General features: G+C 42.2%; 1 protein-coding gene across 7 annotated transcripts in view; it reads left to right on the top strand.

The window, feature by feature from the left end:
• The window catches only part of LOC126548075 (long-chain-fatty-acid--CoA ligase 5), a 166,207-nt gene that overhangs the window by 131,000 nt on the left and 18,261 nt on the right, over positions 1–16,946 (top strand). For all 7 annotated transcript variants that reach the window (XM_050196161.3, XM_050196164.3, XM_050196165.3 and 4 more), the window contains 4 exons: positions 1,723–1,873; positions 2,237–2,309; positions 4,985–5,073; positions 9,181–9,297. In XM_050196161.3, the coding sequence (XP_050052118.1) occupies positions 1,723–1,873; positions 2,237–2,309; positions 4,985–5,073; positions 9,181–9,297 (430 nt within the window). The remainder of the gene's footprint in view (positions 1–1,722; positions 1,874–2,236; positions 2,310–4,984; positions 5,074–9,180; positions 9,298–16,946) is intronic.

Here is a 16,946-nt window from a genome sequence, read left to right as displayed (position 1 = left end):
GTGACGCTGTAGTTGCCAATTGCTTGTTGCCCAGCCTGCTTTTTCCCCACTTTTGCATTGAAGTCGCCTGTTACTACAGTATACTGAGTTTGCACTTTTCTCATTGCTAATTCAACATCTTCATAACACTGATCTACTTCATCATCCTCGTTACTCGATGTTGGAGCGTAGGCTTGTATTACCTTTAATCTATACCTCTCATTAAGTTTGATTACGACTACTGCTACCCTCTCATTAATGCTGTAGAATTTGTCAGTGTTGCCCGCTATGTCCTTATGGATTAGAAATCCTACCCCGTATTGCTTCTTATTGGGGAGATCTCTATAGCAGAGGACATGGCCGTTCATCTGGTCTCGCTAAGGCCAATGATATCCCAAACAATATCTGATAGTTCCTCAAAGAGTCCTGCTAAGCTAGCCTCACTCGACAGAGATCGGCAGTTAAAGGTTGCCAGGGTCAGTTTCCATTGGCGGCCTGTCCGGGTCCAGAGATTCTTAGCACCGTCTGCTGCGTTGCAGGTCTGACCACCGCCTTGGTCAGGTGCTGCGCAGCTGCTGGGGACCGAGGGCCATGGGTTAATTGTAGGAATCGTAAGGGAGGGTGTGGCCGAATACTGCACCAGGGAGGCCAATTCCTGCTTTGGTGAGGGAGTGTCTTTGTTGAAGCTTAGTGGGCCTTCCTAATTTAGTTGTACCTGGATTAGTATAGCCCCACTAGTTCTCTGCATCTTTTGCCAGTGTCCGGCATCGCTCCAAGCCTGCAGATGTAGATTTTATGCATAATACATAGACAATTCATTACCACACATCATGGCACTCTGGCCATCAGAAGTGGCAATCACTGTGCTGAACTGCAGTCCTTGTTTGTCCATTCCCAACTTTGTCAAATACTAGCTGTGGGTATGGTGACTTTGGCCACCCTATCACTGGTTAATTGCTCATATTTGGAGCAGTGTGACAAGATTTCACATGCAAGCTTTCAAAAGATTTCAAAACCATGTTTCTTCAGAGAATTTTGGGTTTCAATGGGATAGTGTGAATTTGGGATCTTCTTGTTGCTGCTGGAATTAGCAGGATTAATGTAGCAATGCATTGAGGATGGAGTACCAGATCTTCAGTGGTCTTAATTAGTGGTTACATTGCACATTTTTAAGATGATCTCCACTCCAAGCTGACAACTTCTTTTTTTTTTTCGAGAGGTGCTGCAGACAGCATGAGGCAGCAGTAATATATCTTCTCAGTCATGCTATCACTGGGTTGAATGTGTCAAAACAGTTCCAGTGGGCACTTATTGGGTGCATAGTCAGAACTGGGAAAAAGACTACTGTATCTAACAAATGTATGACTTATTCTTAGTGTGAGCCTGTTTCTTCCCAAGCTGCAAGGGGACTTGATGAATATGTTCTCATTTTCAATGCTTTTTTTTTTTCACTGCAGAAATTTTATATGGATATGTACTATGGTGTAAGGTTTTCATTGCTCTTGTGTGCAAAGTTGGTTTAAATGCAACGTCTGTATGCAGCACGAAATTTCTTATGACTTTTCACAGAATCAATCACAAGACCCGTGTTGTATAACTTGCAGTATATATAAATGTGTAATACTGGTATATTACTTGTGCCGTGAGCTTAACAGACTGTTCGACATATCTGCAGTGTGTTATGACTACATTAAGTTTCCTTAAGTTACTAAAAAAAATCCTTTTTTGTTTGTACATTCACAGCTTTATTGTGCGCCGAAACAGCCTATGGGATAAGCTTATCTTCAAGTCTGTCCATGAAAGCATGGGAGGCCGCCTTCGGCTCATGGTGGTCGGCTCTGCGCCGCTTGCACCAAGTGTTATAACATTTGTTCGGTGTGCTTTGGGCTGTGTGGTGAGTGTGCACCCAAAATACTATTTAGCTTGCTATACTGAGCTGACCTGTGGGTAGCTTAAGCTTATTACTTATAACTTCTGCTTAGCTTTTAGCACATTCGTGTGTATTGAATTCAATCTGCTGTTTGTTATTTATGCTCATGTTTAGATAACTAGGTTTTTCATGACATCAGTTTGTCCCTAACATTTGGACTGCGTTTTGTAGTCGCTGTCATAGTTTCTTCCTGTTGTCGTTCTCATCTGTAACACAGTTGACAGTTGCCACAGAAGCAGTGATGTTTAGCTGAAATATACATTTTTGTTATAGTTGCTAGTGAAAATGCCAATTATTTAGACATTTCTTGTTGTCCCTTCATTTTAGATTGTGGAAGGCTATGGTCAGACTGAGTGTACGGCACCTTGCACTCTCACATTTCCGGGTGACTACAATGCGGGTAAGGGAAGCATTGTGTGCAATCTGCTTGACTGGCCCTGCAACAGCTTTTATGACATGAAATGTGACATCAAAGAGAATCTTGTAGCGAGTTAAATGTACTTGTATGGATGGAGTTATTGGCACTGTTAGATACGGACCCTTTTCCTGGCATCCTTCGAGTTCACCAGACCGCATTGAATCGCTGTCGCACCCAATTAAGGTGCACAGAAGCGCGTCTAACACGTTCCCGGACCTGTCAGACAAGTGGGCGACCCCAACCCGAGGCGTCGCACGTCCAGACAAGTTGGCGACCCTCACCTCGTGTGCCGCATGTGGAGCTATTGTCCCCCTGCTTGACTCTTCCCGAAAGTGCAACAGGAGCCTAGCATGGTTCCAGGTAGTTGATCCTGGTCCTGAGCAAAGCTGCTTTGTAGCTCTGAAAGTTCGTTCGAAAACAACCCATCTCCTTACAGCTGAGCACTTTCAGACGGGGATGCAACACCAAGGCAACGCCGGCTGCAAGTCACCGTGAATCCCTCGGAGCCACACCATCTGCCGATTGTGACGGCAGTTGCAGACCTGGAGGCAATACCGGTGGCAAGTCATCCCTCAAACAGTGGAGCACTTGGAGCGACACCCTGAGCCAAATGTGACTGCACTTGCACGGGTGCCTACCATTGGCCGAAAATAACGACACCTGAGCATCTCGACGATTGGCCGAAAATAACGACACCTGAGCATCTCGACGATTGGCCGAAAATGACGACACCTGAGCGGGTTCGACGAGTGGCCAAAAATGATGTGACCCCGAGACACCGAAGGGGTTAAAAGCCAGAGACAGGGAGCAGAGAAGAGCATTCCTTCATTCATTCATCTCTTTCGGGCTTCTTGCCATGGGCTGCAGTGTCAGATTTGCTGCCGGCCATCAATGATTTTATTACTCTTAATTTCTTTGTGTTCTTACTGTAAATAATGTAAATAAACCTCCTGTTTCATCTCAAAATCCTCCTCAACGTCGGCCAACTCCCGCACTCAACGGCGAGATCCAATAACTGGGGGACAGCGGTGGGATTGTCCTCCAGATCCAATAGCACTCAAATGCTGCTGCTGCCATATCCTCTCAGCCTTTTCTCATTTATCGTTCTTTCTGTACTCGAGGCCTTACTTTCATACTTTGCCCGTCATCGTTTAGATTTGATGGAAGCGCACCTGGTGAGGGAGGAACATAATTGAAGGGAAAAGATGCACTCACCAAATAAAACAATAAAATGAAACGGATTTGGACTTATTGGGGCACATATGGGATTCCCTGTTCGCAATATCAATGAGAAGGTGCAGCTTGTGTACGAAGCATATGTCACAGTGTGCATGGGAAGATTACCTTATGTTTAATCTATTACAGTCCAGTGTTCAACAGAAGCAGCCCGTAAGAATTTGTATTTTATTCATTATTTTATTTGATGAGTGAATGTTTCATTTCAATTTTTACCCGTCATGCATATTGGGTGGCACGACCCTCTTATCACACCACCCAATCTCAACTACTATAGTATCATGCACTGGTGTCTTTGTTTGCTTCTAGATAGAGCCACCATCTTATCAGTGATAATGTTTTTCTGTTGTAGCTTCTGCTGGAGGCACTGCTTAGCCATTACATGTAAAGAAGTCTTGCAGATTGCCAGTGTATTCAAAATGCATAGGAATATACACAGAAAGTGATATGCATTTCAGGAAGTTGAAGGGAAAGTAGGTGGTCTGGAACAAAGTATGGGCTTCCTGCTGCAAGTCCTAGAATACTATTGGCCGAGATGTTCTTGACTACATTATCTACTGACTAACCAAGTTTATTTACTACGTTTAAAAGGAAAGTTTAGTTCGGGGGCTCCTATTCAAATACAGGGGAGAGGAGAAATAATTTTTCTGGCACTCAGTGTGCCAAATTCGATGAGGTTTGTTGCATTTAAAAGAAAAAGTTAAAATCTAGTGACTGTTGGATGCAAATTTTTGATTTAGGTTGTCAATTTTTTAATAAACATTGGCAAAAATAGCAAATTTTCATTAAACTATGAAGTTTACAACTATGTAACTCAACAATGAAAAATGACATAGCAATTCTGTCAATTGCACCTAATAGTACATCTAAAACAGACAAAACTCATATGTTAGACATGTCTCTCAAGTAAACCAATGATATCCAAGTTGAACTTTTGTAAAGCTCTTGTAAAAATGAAATAAATTCACATAACATATTAATTTACATATGAAATTTGTCCGCTTTGGATGATCTAATGGATGCAGCTTACAGACCTGTGATATCTGTTCCTGGTGCAGAGCTGCAGACTTGTGTACTTCATGCTTCCATGTTTTTAAAACTTGCCAATTTTCAAAAACTTCTTTTAAAGATTTCAGGCCCTGAATCGAAATTTCGCTTCCAACAGTCACTATAACCTAACTTTATCTCTCAAAAGCAACAAGGTAATTAAAATTGACGCAGTGGTTATCACAGAAAAGCATTTCTGTACTTTACATGTATTTGAATAGGCGGCATCAGAGTTGGGCCCGAGCTAAAGTTTCCTCTTAAGGGAGGTTGTAGGCTCTCTGTATATTTATTTCATGAACTTAAATAAGTAAGCGTTGCCTTTGTCTCTGGCTTTTTTTTTTTTTGAAGTTTAACTATATGTTTATTAAATACAGGTCATGTGGGGCCTCCCATTGGAGCATGCAATGTGAAACTAGTGGATGTTCCTGACATGGAGTACTATGCAAGCAACAATGAAGGAGAGGTGAGAGCTTTCTGAGAGCTCACTGCGGTGTTGACAGCTTAGCCTCCTCTTGGCACTGCATCTATAATTGTATGCGCCAACACCTCACATTTGCAAGAATTATAGAATAGAATAATTAAATTGTGTTACTTACATCTTTGAACTTTCTTGTTGGCCTATGCTGCAAAATTGGTTCTGTATGAAGTGTGTTTGAAAAAATACACAGTAAGACAGCTGCCTGGGTGTTTGTCAAAGGTACCAGCCTCTGGCCTTGTAGTGAGTTCTCTTCTTTCATGTTTTTTCAACAGTAATGGTTTATATGAGGGAAAATTCTGTAATAGCTGGTTGTTTCTACGCGCACTGCACATTGTGAAGCTATAGTAAAAATGGTTTTCAGAGTTTCATAATGAAACTTGCTGAAAAATGCGAAAGTCTCTTGAAGGCCTGTTTTGGTTTGGTCTATTTTACATGATGCTAAAGACTGAAGAAATGATGCAAAACTAATTTTTCTACTGACAGAATTGGTTCATGTCCGAAAGTGTTCAGGCATGAACTGTCATACACTGTCAGACAAACAGTGCTGTTGTCTGTCCTTTTGTCACCCTAGTCTCTGCTGCGTTGCTTGCAGGTTTACTAGCTTTGCTTATGCTTTGGTGCACATTTTCAGATTAGTGATTGGAGTTAAAAGTTGATGGGGGTAGTTCAAGTCATAGGTATTTCATGTTCTTCCTCATTTTGTTTTTCTTTTACGCAGATAAGTAGGGCCTAGCTGCTGAGCAGCTGCTATAAAGCATCATTCTTTTTTATTTGGAAAGTACCGCTTGCTGCTTAATCCTGAACATGCTGCTTTAGTTCATCTATAAAATTTCTTACTTGCAACAACTTTTTAGTTCTACTAGCAGTAACAGCACCCAAAATACCAGCGCTGTAAGCAGTCTGTGCGTTCATTCTGTGCGATAGCATAAGACTAATTTAGCGATAGCAAGAAAATTTGTGCAGGTAATTATGTATGCTCAAAAGAACTTCCAATTATTTTTGGCTCCATGTCGTTAAAAAAAAAATAAACCTGTGTTGCATTAAAAAATCTCACTGTGCATTAAACCTTTGGGTGGAGCAGGTTGATGCTGTCCGGACAAATGGAAGAGTTGAACATAAGCTGCTGCATAACAAGCTTGCTTACTGCTTACTTTGTGAAGCCAGTAGCAGTTTCCAATGCAGCATGTCTCCTGGTGCTGTCTGGAAGATATGTTCAGTAGGCATGTGTGAACAGTGAATTTTGAGTTTGACGTGAATGGCGATGTAGGACGAATATTTTCTTATCGAATATTGAATGACTGTTGTGCAGAGAAGTGAGATATGCAGAGAACTACTGCATATTTGACTTAATGACTTGTTCTGTGGAAGAATGAGACCAACATTTAATGCAGTAGAACTCGGTGACTAAATGTCAAAGATGCAAAGAAGTTAAAGAATAGCGAAGCATGATGCAACTGGCTTTGTGCATGTAGGAAGTTGATGAGAAGAACACAAAAGTAAAACAATGCACAAATTAGAAATGTTGACTACTGCATAACTAGAGGAAGCGCAAACAGTTGATAGTGCTGTACCAATGCTCTAATTCTGACTAGACGTGTTGGTTATGCTTATTCGATGTCTCTGTGTTCGTACTGTGACTGGAAACTGCACATGCACTTGTGTATAAGGAATGCATACTACAGACTGCACCATAATTACTGTCACACTTTTTGATTGATAATTGTGCCTCTGATTTTTTAACATTTTTCCACATTGTTTCTTCAAACATTTCTTCTGTGTTTCGACTGTGTTTTGTGCTAGTTTGCTTATTTTTCGGAAAATAGTATACCCTAGATCGCATCGATCTCGCAATCTTGTCAATGAGTTAGGCTGGACACTCCGTCTGAGGTTGCCAAAGTTCTAAACATTCACCTCAAGATTGTCCACTGGGCTCTCAAACATGGTACACTTAAGGACGTAACTTGCAGTGGCCGGCCTGTCTCTGACCCCTTCTCACCTTAACAAAATTGTGATGAAGAGAATCTAATCCCAGTCGCGGAGAAGCATCAGAAGGCTGGCTTTGGAGCTGAATGTGTTGGCAACTACACTGAGAACAGCTGTGCGAAGAAACCTTAAGGTGTTCAGCTACAAGTTCCAGAGAAGACGTGGGCTGATGCAGGTGCAGAGAAAGGCAAGATAGAAAAACAGTGCCGGATGCTGTTAGCATGGGCCGCGAATGGGAGCACTTGGCGGCTGTCTTCACCAATGAGAAAATTCTCACGGTACAGGCCAGTCACAACGCTCGAAAATCTCATGTGCTTGCTTCAATGTCGGAGCATGCTGATGCAGCCAGTTAAACAGTCTTTCTAAACTCTCATGCAGTGTCTGTGATGGTTTGAGCTGCGGTAACCACTGTCACTGCCCACATTCCTCCTATTTTTGTGACAAGAGGCACAAAGCTTGTCACTCACACATTACTTTAAATATGTTCTAGAGCAGATGTTCTAGAGCTTCATTCGTTGCCCTTGTCCCTGTCCCATTTTGGTGAGTAGTCTTGGACTTCGCAGCAGGACAGCGCCCCGGCACAATAATCGAATAGCAAATCAACATCAATACTATCAACACCACAGCAGTGGTGTCATGCTCCTGCACCTGAATTCATTCCAGCTGAAGAGTGGCCGGCGAACTACCCTAAACTAAACCCAATGGACTTCTGTTTGGGGGCTATCCTTGAAAAGGAGGCCTAAGCCCATCAGCACATCAGCACGGTCCCCTGAAAGCATCGGTGGAGTGAGCATGTAGAAAAATTTTCCTGCGTATACCTTACGAGCCACGATTGAAGCATACCCAGGAAGTTTAAAGGGGCCTTGAACCACTTTTTATTGAAGTGGATAAAGGGATTTGAAGTGAAAATAGGCTATTTCAGAAATACTTTGCCGCAAGAAGTACTTCAATGCTTTCAGCAAGTGGAGTTATTGGCAATCGAACACGGCCTCCGCTGTGCTCCCGTTCCTTCAATGCCTTGCACTGCGAACTCTATGGTGCAGTGGGGCGTGCCCATGCCGCTCCGCCTTCTAAATGTCACCATGGCATGCAGTTCAAATTTCATTTTGGATGTTAATGTAGATGCCACGACTTCTGCCTGTGGTGCCAACGATGCGCTAAACATAAGCCGAACGCGGTTGTCCTGCAGTGCGCTTAGCCAGTGAACTCGTGGCGGCACCCTGTGGCGGCCGTGGTATCTACGACATGTAGCCGACCACAGCTTGTTGTCAGCTATCAGCCAATAGCAGCCGTCTAAGAGAATGACGAACTAGTGCATCCGATGACAAAATAGTGCTCCTAGAAGAGAGTGAGGACAGGGCCTTCTGTTGAAAAGAGAGCGTCTCAGAGAAAGGTGACTGCACAATCAGTTTGTGAGCTCCACGCACCATGTACGACAGCAAAACTTGGCAGAGATGTTCACAGAAGCATATGCTACTTGCGGACTATGTTATTTCACCAAGCCCAAGGGGTGGTTGAGGGCCCCTTTAAAGGCAGTGATCAAGTCCAAGAGCGCAGACATTAAGTTAAATGTTTTGTTTCATTCCTAATATACTGGGTAAATGCACTACGAAAGATTTCCTGAGATTTTGTAATTCTCAACCAGAATATTAGACGTACACCTTGCGACAGTATTTATGGCGCACCCTGTAAGCCCCATTACAGTGCCCTTTTCTGCTCGGTATGCTTCATCACATAACACCACTATATTGCGGTAAAGCCTAATGTAGAAAACCAATCAGTACACTTTAAAAAGTCGAATATGTGTGTTTTTTTTTTTTTTTCGAAACAAATTTCAAATAGCACAGTAGTGAAAACTACTATCAGGAATTTTAATAATAAGCTTTTACATGTTGTTCATGTCCTCACATAGGCTCTGTTCTTTGAAGCTAAGAGCTTCTATGTGTACTGTATTCTGTCATCTGCTAGCAGGTGTCCTTGTTGGGCTTTGGGAAAACAAATGCTTGAAAAATTTGAGCCATATAAAGTTGAAGGTCTTTGTTATCTTGAAGGCACTTTTGTTGATGTTGCTTTGATATCGACGATTACTTTTATGTATGCTCTGTTTAGATTTGTGTGAAGGGACCAACAGTCTTCCAAGGTTACTTGAAGGACCCTGAGAAGACAGCAGAAGTGCTTGACAAAGATGGTTGGCTCCACACAGGAGACATTGGCAAGTGGCTGGATGTAAGTAGCAGATGTAAATGTAGTGATAAATTTAATCAGCTATCTGTATAGCTTACTTCCCTGACATGTGCTGTCACGATAGTCACGAAAGACCGAGAATAGCGTGACTCTGTGCACATAAGATGCACAAATGCTTATTTGCATTCGTCAAGTCTATCTAAATTGAGAAGCTTTTCTGTAGCAAGAGATTCACATATTGAGTTACGTGATGCAATGAAGCTTGTTTATATCAAATCGATGTATTTTAAGCTATCTTCTACATTAGTCAGGAGTAATAAAAAAATACAAAACAGTGTCATTCTAATCAACAAAAAGTTGCAGTTTTGCCAACAATGCAAAACAGTTGCGTCAATTGTTAGTGCTATAATTTATGCAGTAACCATCGAAGTGTTGTAAATATTTGTAGCAAAGCACAAACCTTGCATCCTAGAGAGCCACAGTCTTTACCTCCTGCTCTTTCCTGTCCTGTGTTTCATTTTGTCCTATTAGCTTTCACTTGCCATCTTTACCTGTCTGGTGGTTTATTATTGTCTTGTGCACCATAGAGCACACCACAACAGCATCTTAAGCCATTGCTGCTTTTGGAATTTGAACTTCTTCAATGTTCTCATGATGCATTTGGTTGGAATACCATATTTTAGAAATTAATTATGATTATTGGGTTTGGAAACATAGAAGCATACCTACAGACAGGAAGAAAACGGAAGGAGCACAGTGCCTGCCTATCCTTCAAGAAGGAACTTATAGAAACAAAGAAAAGGAAGGAAAGAGGGAAGAACGAACAAAATGGCACATTGCAAAGACAATAGGAAAACTATGGCAAAGAATCTAGCATGGCACTAGGAACAGAAAAATGGAAGATAAGTTCACTGGTTTGAAACAAATTGGGATGCCTTCTTTTATTCTTTAATCTTTAAACCAGGTCATAGCATTGATTGTCATGTGGTGCCTGCAATATAGTTGAGCCTCATTATAATAAAGTTGTGTCCGACATAAAAGTACCTTCGTTATGTCTTGATATTCGTTATAAGCATATGGGGTGCTTTTTTTTATATTTAAACAGAATTAATTAAAATCACTTGTGGCGTGTAGCACAATTCTACTTTTTGAGCTAGATTACTCTTGAAGGCAGATATTTTTTGCTCGAGAAATCAAAATGAAAGTTTGATGAATTAACAAAATTTTGTTTATAAAATTTTAAGGTAATTACGTTACAGCACATATTGCAATATACGAATTATAGCCGGTGGCTTCGAAAGTCATATCCATTTAGAACGAATGAGAACAATTTCGAGATATGCGTTCTCAAAGTTTGCGATGAAGTGTGTGTCCCAGTTAAAAAAAGTACATGGAACTGAAAAGTACACAAAAGTGGTGGTAGTTTCAAAATTAGTTCCAAGTGGATGTGCCTTGTGAACTCACTGGTTTCAATTCGTGCATTGCAATATGTGCGCTGAAGCAGTTAGTTGAAATGTTGTTTAGTGAAATTTTCTTACTTAGTCAAATAGTATACATTTGATTTCCAGGGTAAGTAATGTCTGCCTCTTTGTGTAATCAAGCTCAATGAGTAGATTTGGGCTATGTGCATGCCACAGGCGGTGTTTAAAAAATACTGTTAACGTTAAAAAAGACCACCCTATATATTCACAGCATGCTGATATTGGCAGGAAACACCTGCGATTTTACTTCATCATATCCCTGTTCTTTTGTTGAGGTTTGACTGTATTGATGCATTTGCACTGCACTGCAGCGCTCCTCTTTTGTTTCACCAGCCAGTGGAGCCACAGTGTGGCCATGGCTCCACTGGTGTTCGCATTGCACTGCACGGGCACTCAGCCAGATTTGAGTTTGTGGAAGGAAGTGTGCGCAAAAAAGAGAGCATCAGTGCAAGCTGCTTTGCGAGCGAGCTTTTATGCAATCGGATTAGAAGGGTCAAAGTTGAAAAAAGTGAGAAAAAGTATGTGTGAAGTGTGGGAAGCTGGTCACATGGAAAAAGTAGGGAGGGGATGTGAGAGCTTGGAAGAGAGAGAGTGTGTGTCAGCGTGTGTGTGTGTGTGTGTGTGTGTGTGTGTGTGTAATATTGTATTTATTTGCATAATTATCGCACTTTTCTGTCAAAAAAATTGACGCAAATTGGGGGTGCGATCATTATGCGCGTTAAATTTTCCACGAAAAGGAAACAGTTTTTTTATCCTGCATTTGCTGCGGGATGACAACAGGTCAACAAACAGGCGGCTGCCGCTGTAACAGTGCGGGACACCAAAACAAAAATGGCGGCCAGCAGGGCAGGCCAAATGTGCCATACGAGATTTTTTTCTTCTCGTGAGTACATTACGTGCATTGAAACAGTTTCTTCCATATCAGTAATGAATAATATCGTTAATATCGGCAAGTGTGCGGCAATAACGTCGCCATGTCCAATTTGAGGGGACGGAAACGGAGATGGGCGCGCTTAGCTACCAGTGACACATAAACACACGGCGGGCATGCTGCGGAAACTGCAGCATTTGTCTTCACTATCTTCTAGTACAGTACGTTTCCGCTAAGGGTGGGCGAATATCTTAGCTGTGTTACAAATATCGGCGTATGAATAAGGTGCACTTCTAACGTATCAGTGTAAACGTGGCTACTATCATTGCCGCTCGCGATTTGTTGCGTGCCCTCGAGTGCAGATGAGAAGAATCGAAAGGCGCCTTTTTTGTTGTTGTTGACCACAACCATTATAACGCCTACAAATAATAAAGCCAAGGCAAGTTTGCTCGTGGCTTTTTTTTTTTTTTTTTTCGTAGAAGTGCGGAAAGTGATTTAAGGAATGAAATGGGGCATATGCTTAAGAGTGTCTGGCACGTGAAGACCGCTTGGTATGTTTTGAAGAGTCATTCGCGTAGCATTCGACAACATTTGACAGATGGTAGGTGCAATCATCATTAGCTAGACTTGGCACACGACATATCGCTGCGGCAAGTTCGGGATGCGATCATTACACAGGGAAGAAAAAAAAAAGTCGAATTTTTGCGACAAAATTCAGGGGTGTGATTATTACGCAAGTGCGATCATTATGCAAGTAAATATGGTATGTATGTATATATAGCACTACTGACTACGCTCTACTCTGGACTACCATCAGTTTCATTTGTCTCCTTGAAGAGACAGGATGTGTGCCGAGTGAGCTCCTGAACAACACTTTGCAATGTGGTGAACACGGTTTAAATCGGGGATCCGGGACCTCAAAGAGGAGTGATGTAATGCTGAACACACTTCTCTCACATTTACCGCAGAATCGCCACTGAATTTTTAGTGTTATCGATTAGTTCTCCACATGGAGCTGGAGCCATCCAAAAATTTTTCTTGTACCAGGAGTCTCGTGTCAAGATCACATGCATGTCTCTAGACATGTTAAGGAGTCAAGGACTTGTAAAATGCTGTTAAGTCTTGTGAGTTCAGGGAATTAATCAATGCAGTCTAGGGACTTTTTTTTTCCTCCAAGCAAATGTGTGTTGCTACGAAGGATATAGACGCTGAAGGATATAGACGCTGAAGGATATAGACGCTGAAGGATAGAGACGCTGAAGGGTAGAGAGGCTTTGAAGGGTAGAGACACTGTGCGTCGCTATTGGCTCAAAATGACCTTATGACCAGCACGTTTGAGAATTGCTTTAAAGGTTTTACAAGGAGCAAGCCTTAATCAAGAATTTCATTTGCCATTGTTGCTTAGTGCCTGTGTAATTCTTCCACTGAATATGAGTTTGTGATATAGAATCCCAGCTATGGTAGTCACATTGCAGTACACACGAAATGAATGAAAAAACTGGTGTATTTAAGTTTGAGTGCGCATTACAGAACCTCAGATGGTCAAAATTAATACAACACCGTCTACTATGGTGTCCATTATAACTCTTAGTGTAGGCCTGGAAAAAGACCCCAACGATTATTTCACCACAAATTTTATAAACTGCAGTGAAGAGTGATCCTACAGATTCTGTCCTTCAGCCCTTGCACAAACTCAACGGTTAGACTTACTGATGCACCTGCAAGGCCTCTGTTATACTGAAAGCATGGGAATCATCGGGAGTTTTTTTTTTTTTTTTTTACTCTTGGAAATAATCCCTAGACGGTTCACGCAGTGCACACATACTCCTAGCCCAGAAGCATGAGCTTCAGCTTGCTTATTGTCTCACCCATCGCAACGACTAAGGCATTGGGGATAGTCTGCTTGAAGGACTTAGCGTGAATAGTACTGTATTTACTCGATTCTAACGCACCCGCGATTGTAACGTGCACCCGTTTTCCGTGACCAAAAAATTAAAGAAAATTAAAATTTCGATTGTAATGCGCACTCGTTTTCCATGACCAAAAAAAAAAAAAGTACAATACCGCACACTTTGTGCTTTCATATTGAAATACTATTTTCTCTCATTTGTAAAAAACTGGTTTATTCCCAATACACTAAACTTGCGATGAATAAAAACGCAAACGGAAGCAGCGTACCTTGCCGCCAAGATTTTCACTGCGCCGGTACGAGTCGTGTGGGGCAATAGATATCACTCGTCGTAGCTATCGGACAACTCCTTATCGCTATTAACAGACCAAAGCATTTCATCCTCGGTGCCGTCCATGGCATTTGAAATCCCGCACTTTTTAAAGGCCTTGTTGACCATGGCAGACAGGATCGTGCACCATGCATCTTTCACCCATCCAGAAAAGTCCTGCAGTGAGGCACGCTTCATTTTATTGGTGGACGCGAATTTGTGGCAGCCACTGAGAAGCCATTCAGTGTAGGGTGCCCGAATTCTATCTTTCACTGGCTTGTTCAAACAAACATCGAGCGGCTGGAACTGCGATGTCGTGCTGCTGGGTATCACGACAAGGCCGGTGTTGCATGCAGCCAGCTTGTCCTTGATGTGCAGGTCAAGGCGGCACGTGAACGCATCGAGCACAAGCATCCCACACAGACATAAACTGCCGCCGGGTCTCTTCTACCAAACGTTATCAATCCAGTCAGCGACCAAGTCCGTGGTTATCGAACCTTTTTCATTTGCCCGCACAATCACGCCACTCGGACACATGATTTCTTTCGGGAGCGTCTTCCGTATGAAGATAAGATACGGGGGCAGCTTTTGCCCATCCGCAGTGCAATAAAGCATTGCGGTGACTCTAGTTTTTTCGTGGCCGGAAGACAAAAACGTGCACTTGCTTCGCCCCCTTCTTTTCAATGGTTGTGGTGGCAGGCATGTCAAAGTAGAGCGGCGTCTGATCAGCATTTCCAATCTGTCCAAAGTGGTAGCCGTTTCTATGGCGCAACTTCAATACATACCGCTGAAAACTGTGCAATTTCTCCATATTTTTTGGGGCTATTTTTGGCATATCCCTGTCTGCCTTCAAAGAGAAAAGCCTTTTCTTTTAATAAAATTTGATAGCCAGCACCTGTTTGCTTTGAAGTCACTCTGCATTAGTCCTTTCTGTAGGGCTAACTGCATCACCCGTACTTTGAGCAGATCGGTCACCACAGGCCGCTGTGCCGCTCACTCCTCTTGCGTGTATTCCGCGAGCAGCTCTTCTATTTCGGCGAAGCGGCCCTGCTTCGGTCCACTGAAACTATTCCTTGTTGCTTTGCTGGCGAAAATATTCTCCTTCTGTTTGCGCCAGTCCCGCACGGAAGTTTTGGGAACTCCGAACGCCCGTGATGCAGCCTGATTTCTGTCCGTCTCCGCGCACATGATAACTTTCCTTTTAAATGTGGCATCATGGTGGACTCTGCTTGTCTTTGCAGTCGGCGCTTCCATGCTGATTGAATAAGCGCAGAAAACAGGAACACAGGCGGTAGACTATAGGTTACACGAGCGCCTGGTTACACATACGAGATGGAGGTATGCACATGGAGGAAGCTACGGCAGCTAGGCTAGAAGCGCGTACGAGGCGGCCATTTTTCGAATGCTGATGGCGATATGGTAACATGGATTTAGGGTTGTACTCGATTCTAGCGCACGTGCAATTTTTGGACCCGTTTTATCGGAAAAAAGGTGCGCGATAGATTCGAGTAAATACTGTATTTCTTACGAAAATATGTATTCTAAGTGGCCTTAGGTCTTGGTTTTCAATCAAATTATGGATCTCCACAATGAAATGAAGGGGAAAAAAAGTGGAGATGAATGCTGTGGGATTTTGGTTAGTGCATGGATGCACATTTAGCGAATCTCATAGAAGAAAATTATGTTGCAGTACCCACATTAAATGTTTGCAAATATGTCTGCCTTTAGACTGCTTCAAAAGAATCGCCCATGTACCACGCATTGGATGCACGTTAAACAACCCCAGGTGTTCAAGATAAATCTGTAGTCCCCCACTACAGTGTGCCTCAATCATGTTGTGGTTTTGGCATGTAAAAACTCAGAATTTAACTGCTTCAAACAGTTGATTCGCTGGTTCAAAGTGAGCTTTTAATTGTTCCAAAACATGCTTCAGTGTCAAAGATACCCTTGGTTCCTCTATTCTCGCTCAAGTATGAAAGAATTTCGTGTAAAGTACTGACAACTAGTATATACAGCTGTTCGCAGCACACAGCTGGTGCCATTCACACCGAGCCTTCTGTTGACTTTTATATTGTGCGTATGTTTATTATGGACAAATTCTACGTCCCTATTTATATAATTTATCTATTCTACGGTTTCACTAGAACTTGGCAAATTTAATTCTGCTTGGCCGCATGCAGCAAAGCTACCTGAAAGGTCAGTTCATTTATTCAGGTGTTGGATTATAAAAGAGAGAACGAAAAAGAATTTTTTTTTAGTTATGGGGTTTAACATAACAAAACTACACAGTCGGTTATGAGGGATGCTGTAGTGGAGGTCTCCGTAGTAATGTTTACCATCTGGGGTTCTATTATGTACATCCAAAGCATGGTACACAATCATTTTTGCATTTCATCCCCATCAAAATAAGGTCGCTGTGGTCGGGGATAGAAACTGTGACATCATGCTCAGCAACACAATGCCATAGCCACTGCAGTGGGTTCAGAAAGAGGACAGTTGATCCCTCCAGATGAGAAGTCAAGATTAATGCATTTATGACACTTTTTGAGTTGATACACTAAATGTTCATTTAGGAAAGTAGAAATGAATATCATTGCTCACAAAGATTTCTCTTGCTAAAGGCTCTTATTATTTTAGTCTAAGGTAAGGCTGCCACTAGCCATCATAGAAGCATAGCAGGGATTTAAAAAGCAGCAGCTAAGAGCGTGCAGTCTTTCTGTGAGCTATTTGCTGTGTATACAGGAATTATATTGGTTTAAGGGTTCATGACAGTATTGTGTAGGGACTGGGAAAATTTATTTACTTTGTTTAAAAAGCCTCACAGGGCCCCTTTAAGCTGGTTATGACCCAGATAGCCTGATACACCCATTAGATGTGCATAATATGGTACATCTTGGGCCTTCGGTATGTCCATTAGCTATCCAGATTTATCCAGGAAACATTGTATGGATGTACTATATATCATTGCAGATGCATCCAGCACATGTAAATGGTACATCCAATAGATATTCACTACATCTAATAGATATCCATATTAACCACACTTACCTCCAGAGGACATCCATTCTACTATGTATGGCTGTATCCGCAACATCTAATATATATCCACATTGGCATTAG

Source organism: Dermacentor andersoni, chromosome 1 (genome assembly GCF_023375885.2).
Source record: "Dermacentor andersoni chromosome 1, qqDerAnde1_hic_scaffold, whole genome shotgun sequence".
NCBI classification, from domain to species: domain Eukaryota; kingdom Metazoa; phylum Arthropoda; class Arachnida; order Ixodida; family Ixodidae; genus Dermacentor; species Dermacentor andersoni.
Note: the sequence above shows the minus strand (reverse complement) of the source record. Positions and strands in the feature narration are given on the sequence as shown.